The 11,899-nt window shown below is 33.5% G+C and overlaps 7 protein-coding genes across 7 annotated transcripts; 3 read left to right on the forward strand and 4 right to left on the reverse strand.

Moving 5' to 3' along the window:
• Positions 1-248: 248 nt before the first annotated feature.
• YCK2 (serine/threonine protein kinase YCK2) lies at positions 249-1,811 on the reverse strand (the record flags this gene model as incomplete). The annotated part of the gene is made up of 1 exon (XM_001643253.1): positions 249-1,811. The coding sequence occupies one exon, from the start codon at positions 1,809-1,811 to the stop codon at positions 249-251; it is 1,563 nt and encodes a 520-aa protein (XP_001643303.1).
• Positions 1,812-3,354: 1,543 nt separating this feature from the next.
• COA3 (Coa3p) lies at positions 3,355-3,609 on the reverse strand (the record flags this gene model as incomplete). The annotated part of the gene is made up of 1 exon (XM_001643254.1): positions 3,355-3,609. The coding sequence occupies one exon, from the start codon at positions 3,607-3,609 to the stop codon at positions 3,355-3,357; it is 255 nt and encodes an 84-aa protein (XP_001643304.1).
• A 701-nt stretch (positions 3,610-4,310) lies between these two features.
• MRPL8 (mitochondrial 54S ribosomal protein bL17m) lies at positions 4,311-5,039 on the forward strand (the record flags this gene model as incomplete). Its single annotated transcript, XM_001643255.1, has 1 exon — positions 4,311-5,039. The coding sequence occupies one exon, from the start codon at positions 4,311-4,313 to the stop codon at positions 5,037-5,039; it is 729 nt and encodes a 242-aa protein (XP_001643305.1).
• A 282-nt stretch (positions 5,040-5,321) lies between these two features.
• DLS1 (Dls1p) lies at positions 5,322-6,044 on the forward strand (the record flags this gene model as incomplete). Its single annotated transcript, XM_001643256.1, has 1 exon — positions 5,322-6,044. The coding sequence occupies one exon, from the start codon at positions 5,322-5,324 to the stop codon at positions 6,042-6,044; it is 723 nt and encodes a 240-aa protein (XP_001643306.1).
• A 312-nt stretch (positions 6,045-6,356) lies between these two features.
• MPM1 (Mpm1p) lies at positions 6,357-7,274 on the forward strand (the record flags this gene model as incomplete). Its single annotated transcript, XM_001643257.1, has 1 exon — positions 6,357-7,274. The coding sequence occupies one exon, from the start codon at positions 6,357-6,359 to the stop codon at positions 7,272-7,274; it is 918 nt and encodes a 305-aa protein (XP_001643307.1).
• Positions 7,275-7,417: 143 nt separating this feature from the next.
• SAF1 (SCF ubiquitin ligase complex subunit SAF1) lies at positions 7,418-9,244 on the reverse strand (the record flags this gene model as incomplete). Its single annotated transcript, XM_001643258.1, has 1 exon — positions 7,418-9,244. The coding sequence occupies one exon, from the start codon at positions 9,242-9,244 to the stop codon at positions 7,418-7,420; it is 1,827 nt and encodes a 608-aa protein (XP_001643308.1).
• Positions 9,245-10,385: 1,141 nt separating this feature from the next.
• Positions 10,386-11,717, reverse strand: ESC2 (Esc2p; the record flags this gene model as incomplete). Its single annotated transcript, XM_001643259.1, has 1 exon — positions 10,386-11,717. One exon carries the CDS (start codon positions 11,715-11,717, stop codon positions 10,386-10,388), a length of 1,332 nt encoding a protein of 443 aa, XP_001643309.1.
• Between the last annotated feature and the right edge of the window lie 182 nt (positions 11,718-11,899).

Raw genomic sequence — 11,899 nt, forward strand, 5'->3', positions numbered from 1 at the left:
TCTTTTTTGTTTCCGATGATAATAAGTCAGTATGATGATAAAAATATATAAAGTAATAATTGAAGTAAAAAATTTAGATAATTAGATAATTTTTCCTTCAAGAAAAAATAATTAAAATAACCACATTCAATATCTAATATCATTTTAAATCAAAACTATTTTTTTTGTCGTTTCCCTTTTTAAAGATTAAATCATTGTCTTTATTCCTTTTGTTTGTGTTTTCATATACAAAATAGTAATAAAACAACTTAGCAACAACCAAGCTTGCTAAAGAAACCCTTCTTTGATTCCAATGAAACTACGTCATTAGTATTCTTAACTTGATGTTGGTTAGCTTGCATGGTGTTTTGTTGAGCAGTTGATGGTTCTTGTTGATAATGATATTTGTTGGAGTTGCTTTGTTGCAAGTTATTATTACGGTAGTTCATACCATTAGCACGGTTCTGGTTTTGGGCTTGACTTGGAGTTTGTTGCTGTTGTTGAGCATATTTCATTTGGGTTTGTTGTTGATAAGCTTCATATGAAGTAGGATCCAATTTACCAGGAGGGTTGAATTGGTTGCTTGGTGGTTCAGTGTATTCAGCTCTTGGTGGTTCATTTGGTGGTATATGTTGTTGTGGTGGTGGTGGTTGATTCAAGTTATTGTGAATAGCTTGAGAATGCATTTTATTTCTGTGTCTTCTTGACTTGTCATTTGGAGGATTTGGATGACCGTAACCGTGTAAGTTTGGTTTTTTGTTGATTGTTAAATCCCAGCCTCTGCCACCATTTAATTTCATCCAATCATATTCACCATCTGCGACGTCTCCTAGATCATCTAGAACAGATAATAATAAACCTCTGTAACCTTCGTAATCTGGGGTTTCTTCAAACGATAGATTTCTTACAATTTCCAAATATCTACCAAATTGAATTGGTAAACCTTGAGCCAAATCGTACACATTAGTTGATCTTTTCTTTTCTCCTATCTTTTCATATTTTTGTTTATTATTTGGAGCTTTCAAACCTTGCCATGGTAATTGACCTCTTAAGAAATAGAAGAAGACATGACCTAATGCTTCCATATCATCTCTACGAGATTGTTCTCTTCCCAAGTGGGTGTTTATTGACATGTATCTTGCGGTACCACTTAAAGATTTTTTTTCTCTATAAGGAATGTGTTGTTTTGTTTTTGGATCTCTGTACTGCTTAGCCATTCCGAAATCGATCAAATGAACTTTATTTTCATCAGGTTGGCCAGGTCTTCCGATTAAGAAGTTGTCAGGTTTGATATCTCTGTAGATCAAGTCGTGTGCGTGCAGATCTTCGATCAAAGTGATCATTTGCACGGCGACCTGGACCACTGATTTGACAGAAAACCTGCGGCCACACCAATCGAACAAATCCTCCAAAGAAGGACCCAAAAGATCTATGACCAATATATTGTGGAGACCTTCTTGGCCGAAATAGTAAGCGGAAGGCACACCTGGGGTACCTTGTAGAATTTTGTAGGTACGGTATTCATCTTTCAATTGAGGAGCTTCAGTTTTACGAGGTTCGAACTTGATTGCGACGGCCAAGCCATTGATCATGTTAGTACCTTCGAATAGGACACCGAAGGAGCCTTCACCGATTTTCTTACCAATTCTATAATGTAGGCCTACGATAGTTGAATCGTCTCTTGAAGAGACGGACTGGCTGTTACTGTTGCTCATGTTGCTTTGGTTGTTGATGTTAGCAGTTGAAGGAGAAGCAGTTGCGATATTGTTTGCAGCGTTGTTCATTATTACACCACTATTGTTTACTAAATTATTGGTATTGGTATTCATCATATGTCGCTAATTATTACTGGATGTGATGTTAGATAGATATAACCACAGTAATAAGACAACGATAAAAGAGGGAAAGGGGGTAAAACTGGTTGTGTGATAGTGCCAGTTCTAGTGATTTTGATAATTAATATTTTTTTTATTAAATTGAATTGGAGTGATCTATATCCAAAGTACTTTACTTGTGTTTTCTACTTGATGAATTCCTATATTTGAGAAGAATCAGTATCAGAAGGAGAGGGTGATAAGATCAAAAAAGCGGTGTGATACAGTTCAACGACTTAACAAACCAAAGACCAAAGAAATAAAATAAAATAAAATTAAGTAAAATAAAATAACCAAAAAACAGAAAGTGTATATGCGTATGTGTGTATATATATAGCAGTACGATATCTGTAATTGAGATGGTATTGGTATTGGTATTTAGATGGGATGGAATGGAATGGGATGAAGTGAAATGGAATAGAATGGAATGGAAGTGTAGATAATAACAAAAAAGTGTATGAGTGAGTAGAGGAGAGTTTATAGTAGGAGTATCCGCTGGGTCTGATTTAAGAGAAGATGGGGGGTAAAAAACACAGAGAGAGAGAGAGAGTGGATGTGAGTGTGAGTGGAGGTTGATACAAACAAGAGGTTTAAATATAGTATAGTGTAGTGTGGTATGGTATGGTATGGTATGGTATGGTATAGTGTGGTATAGATTAAGTTAGACTAAGCTATGCTAAATTATTGAAGTTACGAGTGGATAACAATTAAGAGATAAACAAATGGAATCAAACGGAACCAAGTGTGAATTGGATTGAAGTGAAGTAAACCAAACCAAAATTAACAAAATAAAAAATAAAAAATAAAAAAAACTACAACCACCACCAACGACAACAACAACAACAACAACAACCACGAGAACACACACAGCAGAGCGACGAAAAGAGTAAAAAAACCAAACGAAAATTTGATCCAGAGCAGTGGGCTGGGTGGTAGCGGGAGGAAGAGGAGGACAGTAGCGAGGGAAACGAGGCAACACAAGCACACACAAAGACGGAGAGCAGATTTTTGGGTTTGGCCGGGTGACACAGAACGGTGGAGGCAGTCGTGTAGGGTGAGCTGGTGTGGCGGATGGGGTTGGTCATGTGAGTGTCATGTGACTGGATCGGTTGGTTGCATCCTATACGTACATACATATCTTTCTTATCTTGAATGCTATATAAATGTATCTGTTGCCGTTACCGTTACCGTTACCGTTCATGGTATTGGTGGCATAACTGTATTCCACATTCCACCACTGCCATTAGCTTCATCTATTCATCAGAGGTAAATGTTTAAAATATATACAGGTTACAAACAGTGTAGTGTTATGTAATTTAGTCTAGGTATTTAAAGTTGAACAACCCAACTGCAGCGTTGGGTCACGTGTATGTATCACTAGCTGACATTGTGGGCATACTTGTATTTGTAGTTGTATTTGTGTTTGTGTTTTGCTAGTAAAAATCTCCTTCCCACTTCACTTCAATTCAATTCAATTCAATTCAATTCAATTCAATTCAATTCAATTCTTCTTGTCATTGAACTCCTTCTGTAGAACGGCCAACTCCTTCTCATCAATCGGTGGGATCGGAACATCTATAAAATCATTATCCTTATGCGATAAATTGAACGTATACACATACACACCCGTGGTTATACCTAACAACAACCCCAACGCAATCATATTCTTCTTGAAATATGGTTGTCTGGCTCTGATCATCGCCGGTGTCATTTTCCAGGTCTTTTTGTCCAAATAACGTGAAGGTTCCAATGCCATCTTTCTTCTCTGTCTAGTCTATATAGATATTTGTATCGTGTCCTGTCCCGTCGTATCAACACTTGTAGTCAATCGTATCCTAACCGAATGTCCCCAAAACTACAACAACTCTATTATACTATACTATACTATACTATACTATACTACACTATACCATGTATATTAGCTCAACTCATCCTTGTTTAAATCCTTTTTTTATATAGACGTTAACGAGATCAAATTTGAAATTGTATGTGTTTTTCGGTTTTTTTCTTCTCATTTTGACTGTTTTTTTACCCGCACACTAGCTGGTGAAAGGAGGGTAAGTGCGACGAAAGAGCGAATCTGCTGACAGTATTTCCAAACGGTGGTATATTCCCCATGAAAATTGGCATTTGCACTTGTCTGTATACTTTGGGTTTTTATTACGCATTGCTACAACAATTAAAATCTAAGAAATATCGGCCACGTAAAACTGTTGATTGTATAGTATCCACACTCACACTCACACTTTCACTAACTCGCTGTCTCTGTCTCTCTCTCTCTCGAATTAGCAATCCTGTCACATGATGTGATCACTATTCACGTGAGATAACTTTTCAGAAAATGTCCACTCCAAATGAAGCTTATTTAAAAGATTTAACGTTGAATTCATCAAAACTATCAGCTTCAACAGATTGTATATTGTTCAGGTTCAGACCCATATAAGCATAGCAGCTGCAATGACACAGGGCCTCGCAAGAAAACTCTCAAGAGATAAGCCACATAGAGATGCTTTATTGAAAAATTTGGTCTCAGAATTATTCTCACATGGTTCAATTATATCAACTCATGAAAAATGTAAAGAAGCTTCAAGATTAGCTGAAAGAATCATTACCTGGTCAAAAATAGATATCGCTGAAAATAAAAATCGTAGAGGTATCAAGAATTCACACGAGAAACAAAATATCCAATCAAAACTGTTCTTATCTGGTGATAACTCAAAATTGCTGAAAAAACTCTATACATATTTAGCACCAATTTATTCAAAGAGAACTTCTGGTTTTACGAGAGTATTGCATTTACCACCAAGAGAAAACGATTCTGCAAGACAATCTGTATTGGAATTGGTAGACTACCCAACTTCAACTACCGATGGTCAACTACAAAGAGGTAATTTGAAATTATGGTTATTATGTAAAACAACTTTATTAGATGAAAGTTTAGGGAACGATTATGCCCAATTGACTTTGAAAAACTTACATAAACAAACACTATTCAAAAGTAAAGATGAATTCATAAACGAAATAAAATCAATTAGAAGTTATCTATCACCAAATCAAGAATCCAAAGATGATGACGCTCTGAATAACTTAATTGATAAAATTTACAGCTTTAAACAAACTAGCCCTGAACTTAATGAACAACTGCTAGGTTACAAAATCCTAGACAAAAGACCAGAAAGATCATAACAACCTGAACTCCATAGATATATAAATCATAGATATATAGGTCCCTTCAATTCATATTCACTTGTAAATATTTACATCATATTACTACCTCATTAACTTTTTTTGTTTTTTCTTATTATGTAAAAATATTAAAGATACGCGTACTGGCTTATTATTGCCTACATTAAACTTTCATTGACATCGATATAAAAATGGATATTGAATAATATATTGCTATCATTTATCATATGATTTATTGAATGAATGAACATAAGAGCAAGGAAATAGATCATACATGTCAATATGACTGATTCTATGGAGGTTGATAATAATAATACTGTCGAAAAATCAATTGAGGATTTAAAAGTACAAGAAGAAATTAAATTGAAATCACCACATTTACCACTCTCAAAGGTTAAAAAAATTGCAAAATGCGATCCTGAACATGTAATTACTTCAAATGCAGCTTTTGTAGCAACTTCATTTGCTACTGAAATATTCATCAAAAATCTAACAGAAGAAACTTTAGTGTTATCCCAACTGAATCAAACAAATTCAACCAAACAAGTTAAAAGGTTGACCTACGAAGATTTGGCAAAATGTGTAGCAAGAAATGAAAAATTTCAATTCTTAGCAGATGTATTACCAATGACTAAGAATTTAAAGAATTTGGTTAAGGAAAACAAAGTAAGGTATACTAATGCACTACCCGTTGATATAAATCAAACTACATTGCCATTTACATCTGCAAATGGCTCTGCAAACTCTCGAAACAGTGATGAGGAAGAAGAAGATGACGATGACGAAGAAGAAGAAGAAGAAGAGGAAGATGATGAAGTTAACGATGACGATGATGAAGATGACGTTGATGAAGTAGAAGATCAACAAGCTATAGAGAAAGAGCAGAAATTACAGGAAGATTTAAAAGAAGTTGAACAATTGAATCATGTTGACGATATCGATAAACCAGAAATCGACAATAATGTTGAGGATATCAATATAGATTCTGATAACTCAGACGAATAATTAATATTAATAAAAAAACAAACCACCAATTGAAAATAAATGAATGAATAGGTTGTTATGTAGGTAATTAAATCTATGTATCCGTGTATCATATAATTAATGAATCAAAATATAATTTTAGAAACCTTTGGATATTTTCAATATCTTAATTGGATGTAACATCGCGTGGTATAATAACGATCATCTTATATCAACTGATTTAAAATATCGATATACACTCCTTAACAACATGAATTAAGTTTAATCTATAACTGAAGAGATAAATTATTAAGTATTACTAGATATTGTACTGTAGTGAACTGTAATTTTAAAATGGGATTATTTGATAAGATTCAAGATATCGAAAATTATAATAAAGATTTAGCCGATAAAGAGATAGAAACTAGAAGAGATAATGTTGTTGATTCATTGACATCAGCTTGGAATCAAACTGCAGATGCTTTATCTTCTCCATCTTCCTGGAATCTAGATACTTTTTCAAACGATAAGATTGATGATTTATTGACAAATACTTCAGATACGGTTGGCTCTTTATTTAATTTGTTTGGTGCTCCTGATAAATTCTCAAGACCAAGACCCTTAAGAGCAATAATTGATAATCCATTTGTTGATGGTGAAGTTGCTAAACAAGGTATCACAGGCTTGTACAATTATAAGACTCCGACAGAAAGTCAATTTGAAAAATGTCAAGAAATTGGTGGATTGTCTGTTTGGAACACTAAAGGTTGGTGGAGATGCTTATTCCCAAATGCTGTTGTACAAAAGAATTTGGATTCCTTAAATATTAAAGACAATATTGAAGATAATGTTTTAACTAGGGAAAAAGTTGAATCAGATAAAGATCACCAAAAATATGGTTTGTTCTTTACTGATTTCTCAAATTACCTACAATGGAGACTTCATATGAATAGACTAATTAAGGAAAAAGAACAGCAAAAGTATGAAACAGATAAGTTAATCAAATCTGATGATTTCTTTTCCACAACTCCTGAAAATCTAATGGTAGATGAACCCTCTAACTTCGGATCAACTAACGGTAAGACAGTCGTGGGGCAATCTAAAAATGTATCTTATTCTTCAACCTTGGAAGGTAAAGAAAGGTTGAAAGAGTGGAAAACTTACTATGATGATGGTTCAGTATCCATTAAGCGTGAAACTAAAATTGAACCAGCCGATGGGGGGAAACCTAGGACTGAAGTAACTACTTCTTTGATTCCTCCAAAAAAATAGATACTATTGGTTTATATGACTCTGAATGACTTAAAACTGTATTCCCAAAAACCCAATATCGAGTTGAAACAAATACTTCATAATCTTTGTTTTAGGATATAAATATATGTATGTAAATAGTTTATTTATGCAGTTGACTTTTTCTAATTCTTTAAAATTAGCGCGCTTGTTTGCCAACCACCTGCTGCAACAGCCATTCCTGCAGAACCCTCGCCAAGTTCCAACTTAGTAGGTTTCAAAACTCTGATATCTCTATGGTTTTCAACATTACCTACATGTAATTCATCGACGATATGATCCGGTGATCCTAGACCGAGACACCCAGACCATTGGCTTTCTAATCCCCAGGTATAAATGTTTCCTGATTGTGTTAAACCTATATGATGGTAATCCCCTGAGGCTAATGAAATAAAGTGATCATCAGGATCATCTAATTTTAGAATAATTCTTGAATCGACATCTATATTCCCATCATGTAGCTTGAAGAAATAACAATCATTATCAGTAAATATAACTAACGAACTATAGCTGACTGTTATTTTTAGGATCTTTCCGGTTATGTCTAAGGACAATGTATTAACTACTCCCTTTTCATATATGTTTAATTTATTACCATTGTTAGTAATAAATAGTACTTTTTCATCATGAATACAAGCAAAATCTACAACCTTGGAGTCTGTTTCTGAACCAGAAGTTCCTGGAATTATCTTATAATTGGCATATGAAAATTTATCTCCCTTTTTTAACACTGAACGGCTGTTCCATACTATTAGACCAACATGATATACGTAGGCACAATTAAAGTTCCACCCACATCCTATTTTTAGTATAGGTTGAGTGTTAGTTGTATCCAGATCTTTAAAACGCAATAACACTCCATGGTCCGAATCAGTAGAATCCCAAGAATAAATGTCATTATTATCATCAAGTGCTAAAAAATGGCTTCTTCCCGAACAAATTGAAGAGAATTTAATATCCTCAACTGTATGTTTCTCTGTATCACCATCGTCATTTGAGGTCTTATTATAAAACTTCAAGCTATTTCTTGGGAACATCCTTCTTATACTTTGATTTTCTGGTAATGTTTGGCTTGAAGCACGTTCCATTTCTGCAAAACCTGCATAAATATCAGTATGTGGATGGCCAAGATTGAAATCTGAATTATTTGGTGGAACACCAGGAGGTATTGAAGCAATTGGGTTAATAACTCTATTGTGCGGTAGCATTGTTCTTCCACTCAATGTTCCAGTTGTATTAATATGTGACCTTCCACCAAGGCGGACCCTTGGCAGTGAATCTTCTATTTCTTCAATTAATTCTCTATATGGATTGTAATCACTTTCTCCCTCAGCGGCTCCTGGACCTTTATGCCCTCCAGTAAAAGTCGTACCTGTAGAATATATTTCCCCCGATTTTGTTAGTATTTGGAATGAAAATCCACCGCCTGAGATTTGTACCACTGCAAAATCATCAATAGTGTCATCATTTAATTCAATCCATGGTACCGAAATTGGTGAATTGATTCCCGCCTTACCTTGAATCCCAATTGTATTAATACTAGATTCTGGAATCTCAGCAGATGATGATAAAGTATAACCTAATCGGCCATTTCTTAAACACCCCCAGGAATAGAATCTGGTATTTTTTGTTCTCATTGTATATCTATCTTGCCAAGAAGCATTGGGAAACCTTTTCACTAAAATATTCTCGGCACACGTTTTAAATTCACTTTGTTCATTAATTTGGAAAGGTTCTTCATTGGTATTTAAAGTGCTGTAAACCTTATGAAATAATTCATGCCATAATGTTTCAGATGATCCATAGTTTAGTAATTTATGAAAATATTTATTAGTCAATGATAAATTTCTGATATCATCTGGAGATAAAAAAGGAAGCGTTGCTTGAACAATATCGGGGGACCAATTTGTCTCCAAGACTGGTTTTGTCGGATTTGATTCTTTATCAGTCATCTCTTAGCTTTTCTTAGTATCTCGAATAAGTGATAGAGTCAAAGATACTCGGATATCTATTATTAAACTTATAGTATAATCTCAATGATATGTATCGTCGATTAAAGCACTTTATATAACATCATAAAATCTTAGAGATTCATTGAATGTTTGTTGTAAAAGATCGATTGAAGAGGCAGAGTCGGCTGATGTTATTTATATAATAAAATATCCCTTAAATGGAATATTTTGATTTAAGTATGAGTTTCAGTCCGGGTAACTACCATACATTTTGAGACTCGAAATAGGATGTCAGTAAATATTCAAACAATCGCTGACGCCAACTGGAATAAACTTGTAAAGGTTAGGTATAGATCAAATATATTCAAATTATGGTAACTAAATTATCTACAATTTATTTATTTATGTGTGTATGTGATTTTGATATGTTAAAAAGACTTTTATGACAATAATTGAAAAATTAACATTTTGACGGCTACTTTACTCTTTGATTATTCGAAAGTTAAGGAAAATGTAATTTTTTGATGGGAATATAAAATTATTCAAATCGACTCCATAAGAATAACCATTTATCAAAAAATTCCAGTTGGATCAGTTTCTATTCAAGTACAAAAATTCAAACTTTAAAATCCATTGAAGTATATCAAGTAAGCCGGATAATTCTGCTTAATCGAAAACTAAAAGGAGATAAATACCAGTCACGAAATCAATTGTCGCTTTTAACTGTTCACTACAGATCGTCCTCTGCTATATTATATAACTGCCAATATTTAATAAATCTTGACATTAAATAGTTTTGCCAATCTAACTTAAATAGTCTTCTTTTATAACCAATCTCTTATAATCAGAAATGATCACCTAACTTACAGTGTATAAAATATATACAATAATTAGAACAGGTACCTAACACAGCTTTAACCATAGCAACAACATGCTTATTTAAGCTTGGGCTAGATACCAGGTAAATGGAGTGAATATATATATTATCAAGCGATCAAGTATCCTGTAGAATGATTTTTGAATATAAACTTCAAAAAACACCTAAGTGTTTATTATTTCAATAGAATATATTTTATGCATTGTTACAAATGTTATTTTTAGTTGATTCTATATATTGATTTTTCTAAAAATAAATAGGCTCTTATTTTATGATCACCACCTCTATCATATCGTCATCTTCTACATCTTGATCCTTTACCATGGAATCAAGGTCTATCTGTTCATCATCAAATATCAATTTTACTTTAGTACTTTTTGGTAACTTTCTATGGAGAATATAATATTCTGCTAATTTGAAAAACCTGGTTGTCTCTCTTGCATTAACGAATATTTTCTTGTTATCATTGCCCACCAAGGCTAATTTAACAATATTCTGTTGTAGATCTGTAGTTGCCTTCCCAATAATATCAACAGCATTTTCTTCATCACCATCGATGTGCATAGGGTCTTCAGCAGTACCCTGTGAAGGTACAGATATAGGAATGGATTCATTTAATTCATTTTCATATTCTTCATATTTCTTCTTATTCTCATCTATCTGGCTTTCGATTCCAAAGTTCTTAGAGCTTCCCACTTCAGTTTTGTTGGTATTTTCCTTCTGATCAACCTCTAATTGAGCTTTGATATCAGCTTCAAATTGTTGTTCGTTCTCTTTTGATATAATTGTTAATTCTATATGGGATATTTCACTTTGGAACTCTAAGGGAATCTTTAAAGAATTGCATGTCATAAATGGTAACAGTTTTGCTCTATCCCAATAGACTGTAACCAAGTCTGTCTTATAGTTTCTTTTTTTGACCCTGGAAACCTTATATATTTTGGAATATGAATCAAGTATTGGTTGCATAATCTCTGAGAATTGCTGTTTCCCTAAAACTCTTGCCTGTAACTTCTTATCAACACTTCCATCCAATTTTGAAGTAAAAGTGATGTTATATATCCTATTTGGAGCCATATCTGAAGTAGGAGAAGGTACATTTGTTAAGGTATTCGAGTTCATTCTTATAGCCTTTGAAAAATCATCATTTTCCTCTTCCTCTTCGTACTTTTGACGTTTACTTGGTTCTTCTCTAGAAACCGTTCTATCTAACCATCTTTTATTGCGTTTCGACTTCGACCCTTCTATGTTTTTCTCTACAACAGAAAATTCCTTATCAGAAGAGGTATCCTCCTCATATGAATCAATTTCATGAATACTACTAACATCCTCAACCTCCACTTCATTGTTTAAATGTAACTTGTCATCCTCTTTGGCTCCTGCCTCATCAATATTAACACATCCGCTGTTCCTATCATCCTTTTCTTCCTCATCTCCTTCATCACTGAATTCTGAATTTATCAAATTATTACTTTCTTCTGGATCACCTAATTTGGTGCCTCCATTTATTTCAGATTCATATTCACTTTCTGAATTGCTGTGATTATGAAAGAAGAAATCATCCTCATCACTATCTGAAATCTCAACCATTGTCATATCATGTGCATCAATCTGAGCTTTATACTACTACCCTTGACTGAAAATAATGAAGCATAAAAGCATATGATCCATTAAACCAAGTTCAAAGATCAAGAACAAATTAACCATTTGTTGAAGTTTAATATTTTGTATTACGTTTAATTTTTTAAACTACAAATCTACTTATATTTTTACAGTTG

This window comes from Vanderwaltozyma polyspora, genomic scaffold (assembly GCF_000150035.1).
Source record: "Vanderwaltozyma polyspora DSM 70294 KpolScaffold1027 genomic scaffold, whole genome shotgun sequence".
Lineage (NCBI taxonomy): Eukaryota > Fungi > Ascomycota > Saccharomycetes > Saccharomycetales > Saccharomycetaceae > Vanderwaltozyma > Vanderwaltozyma polyspora.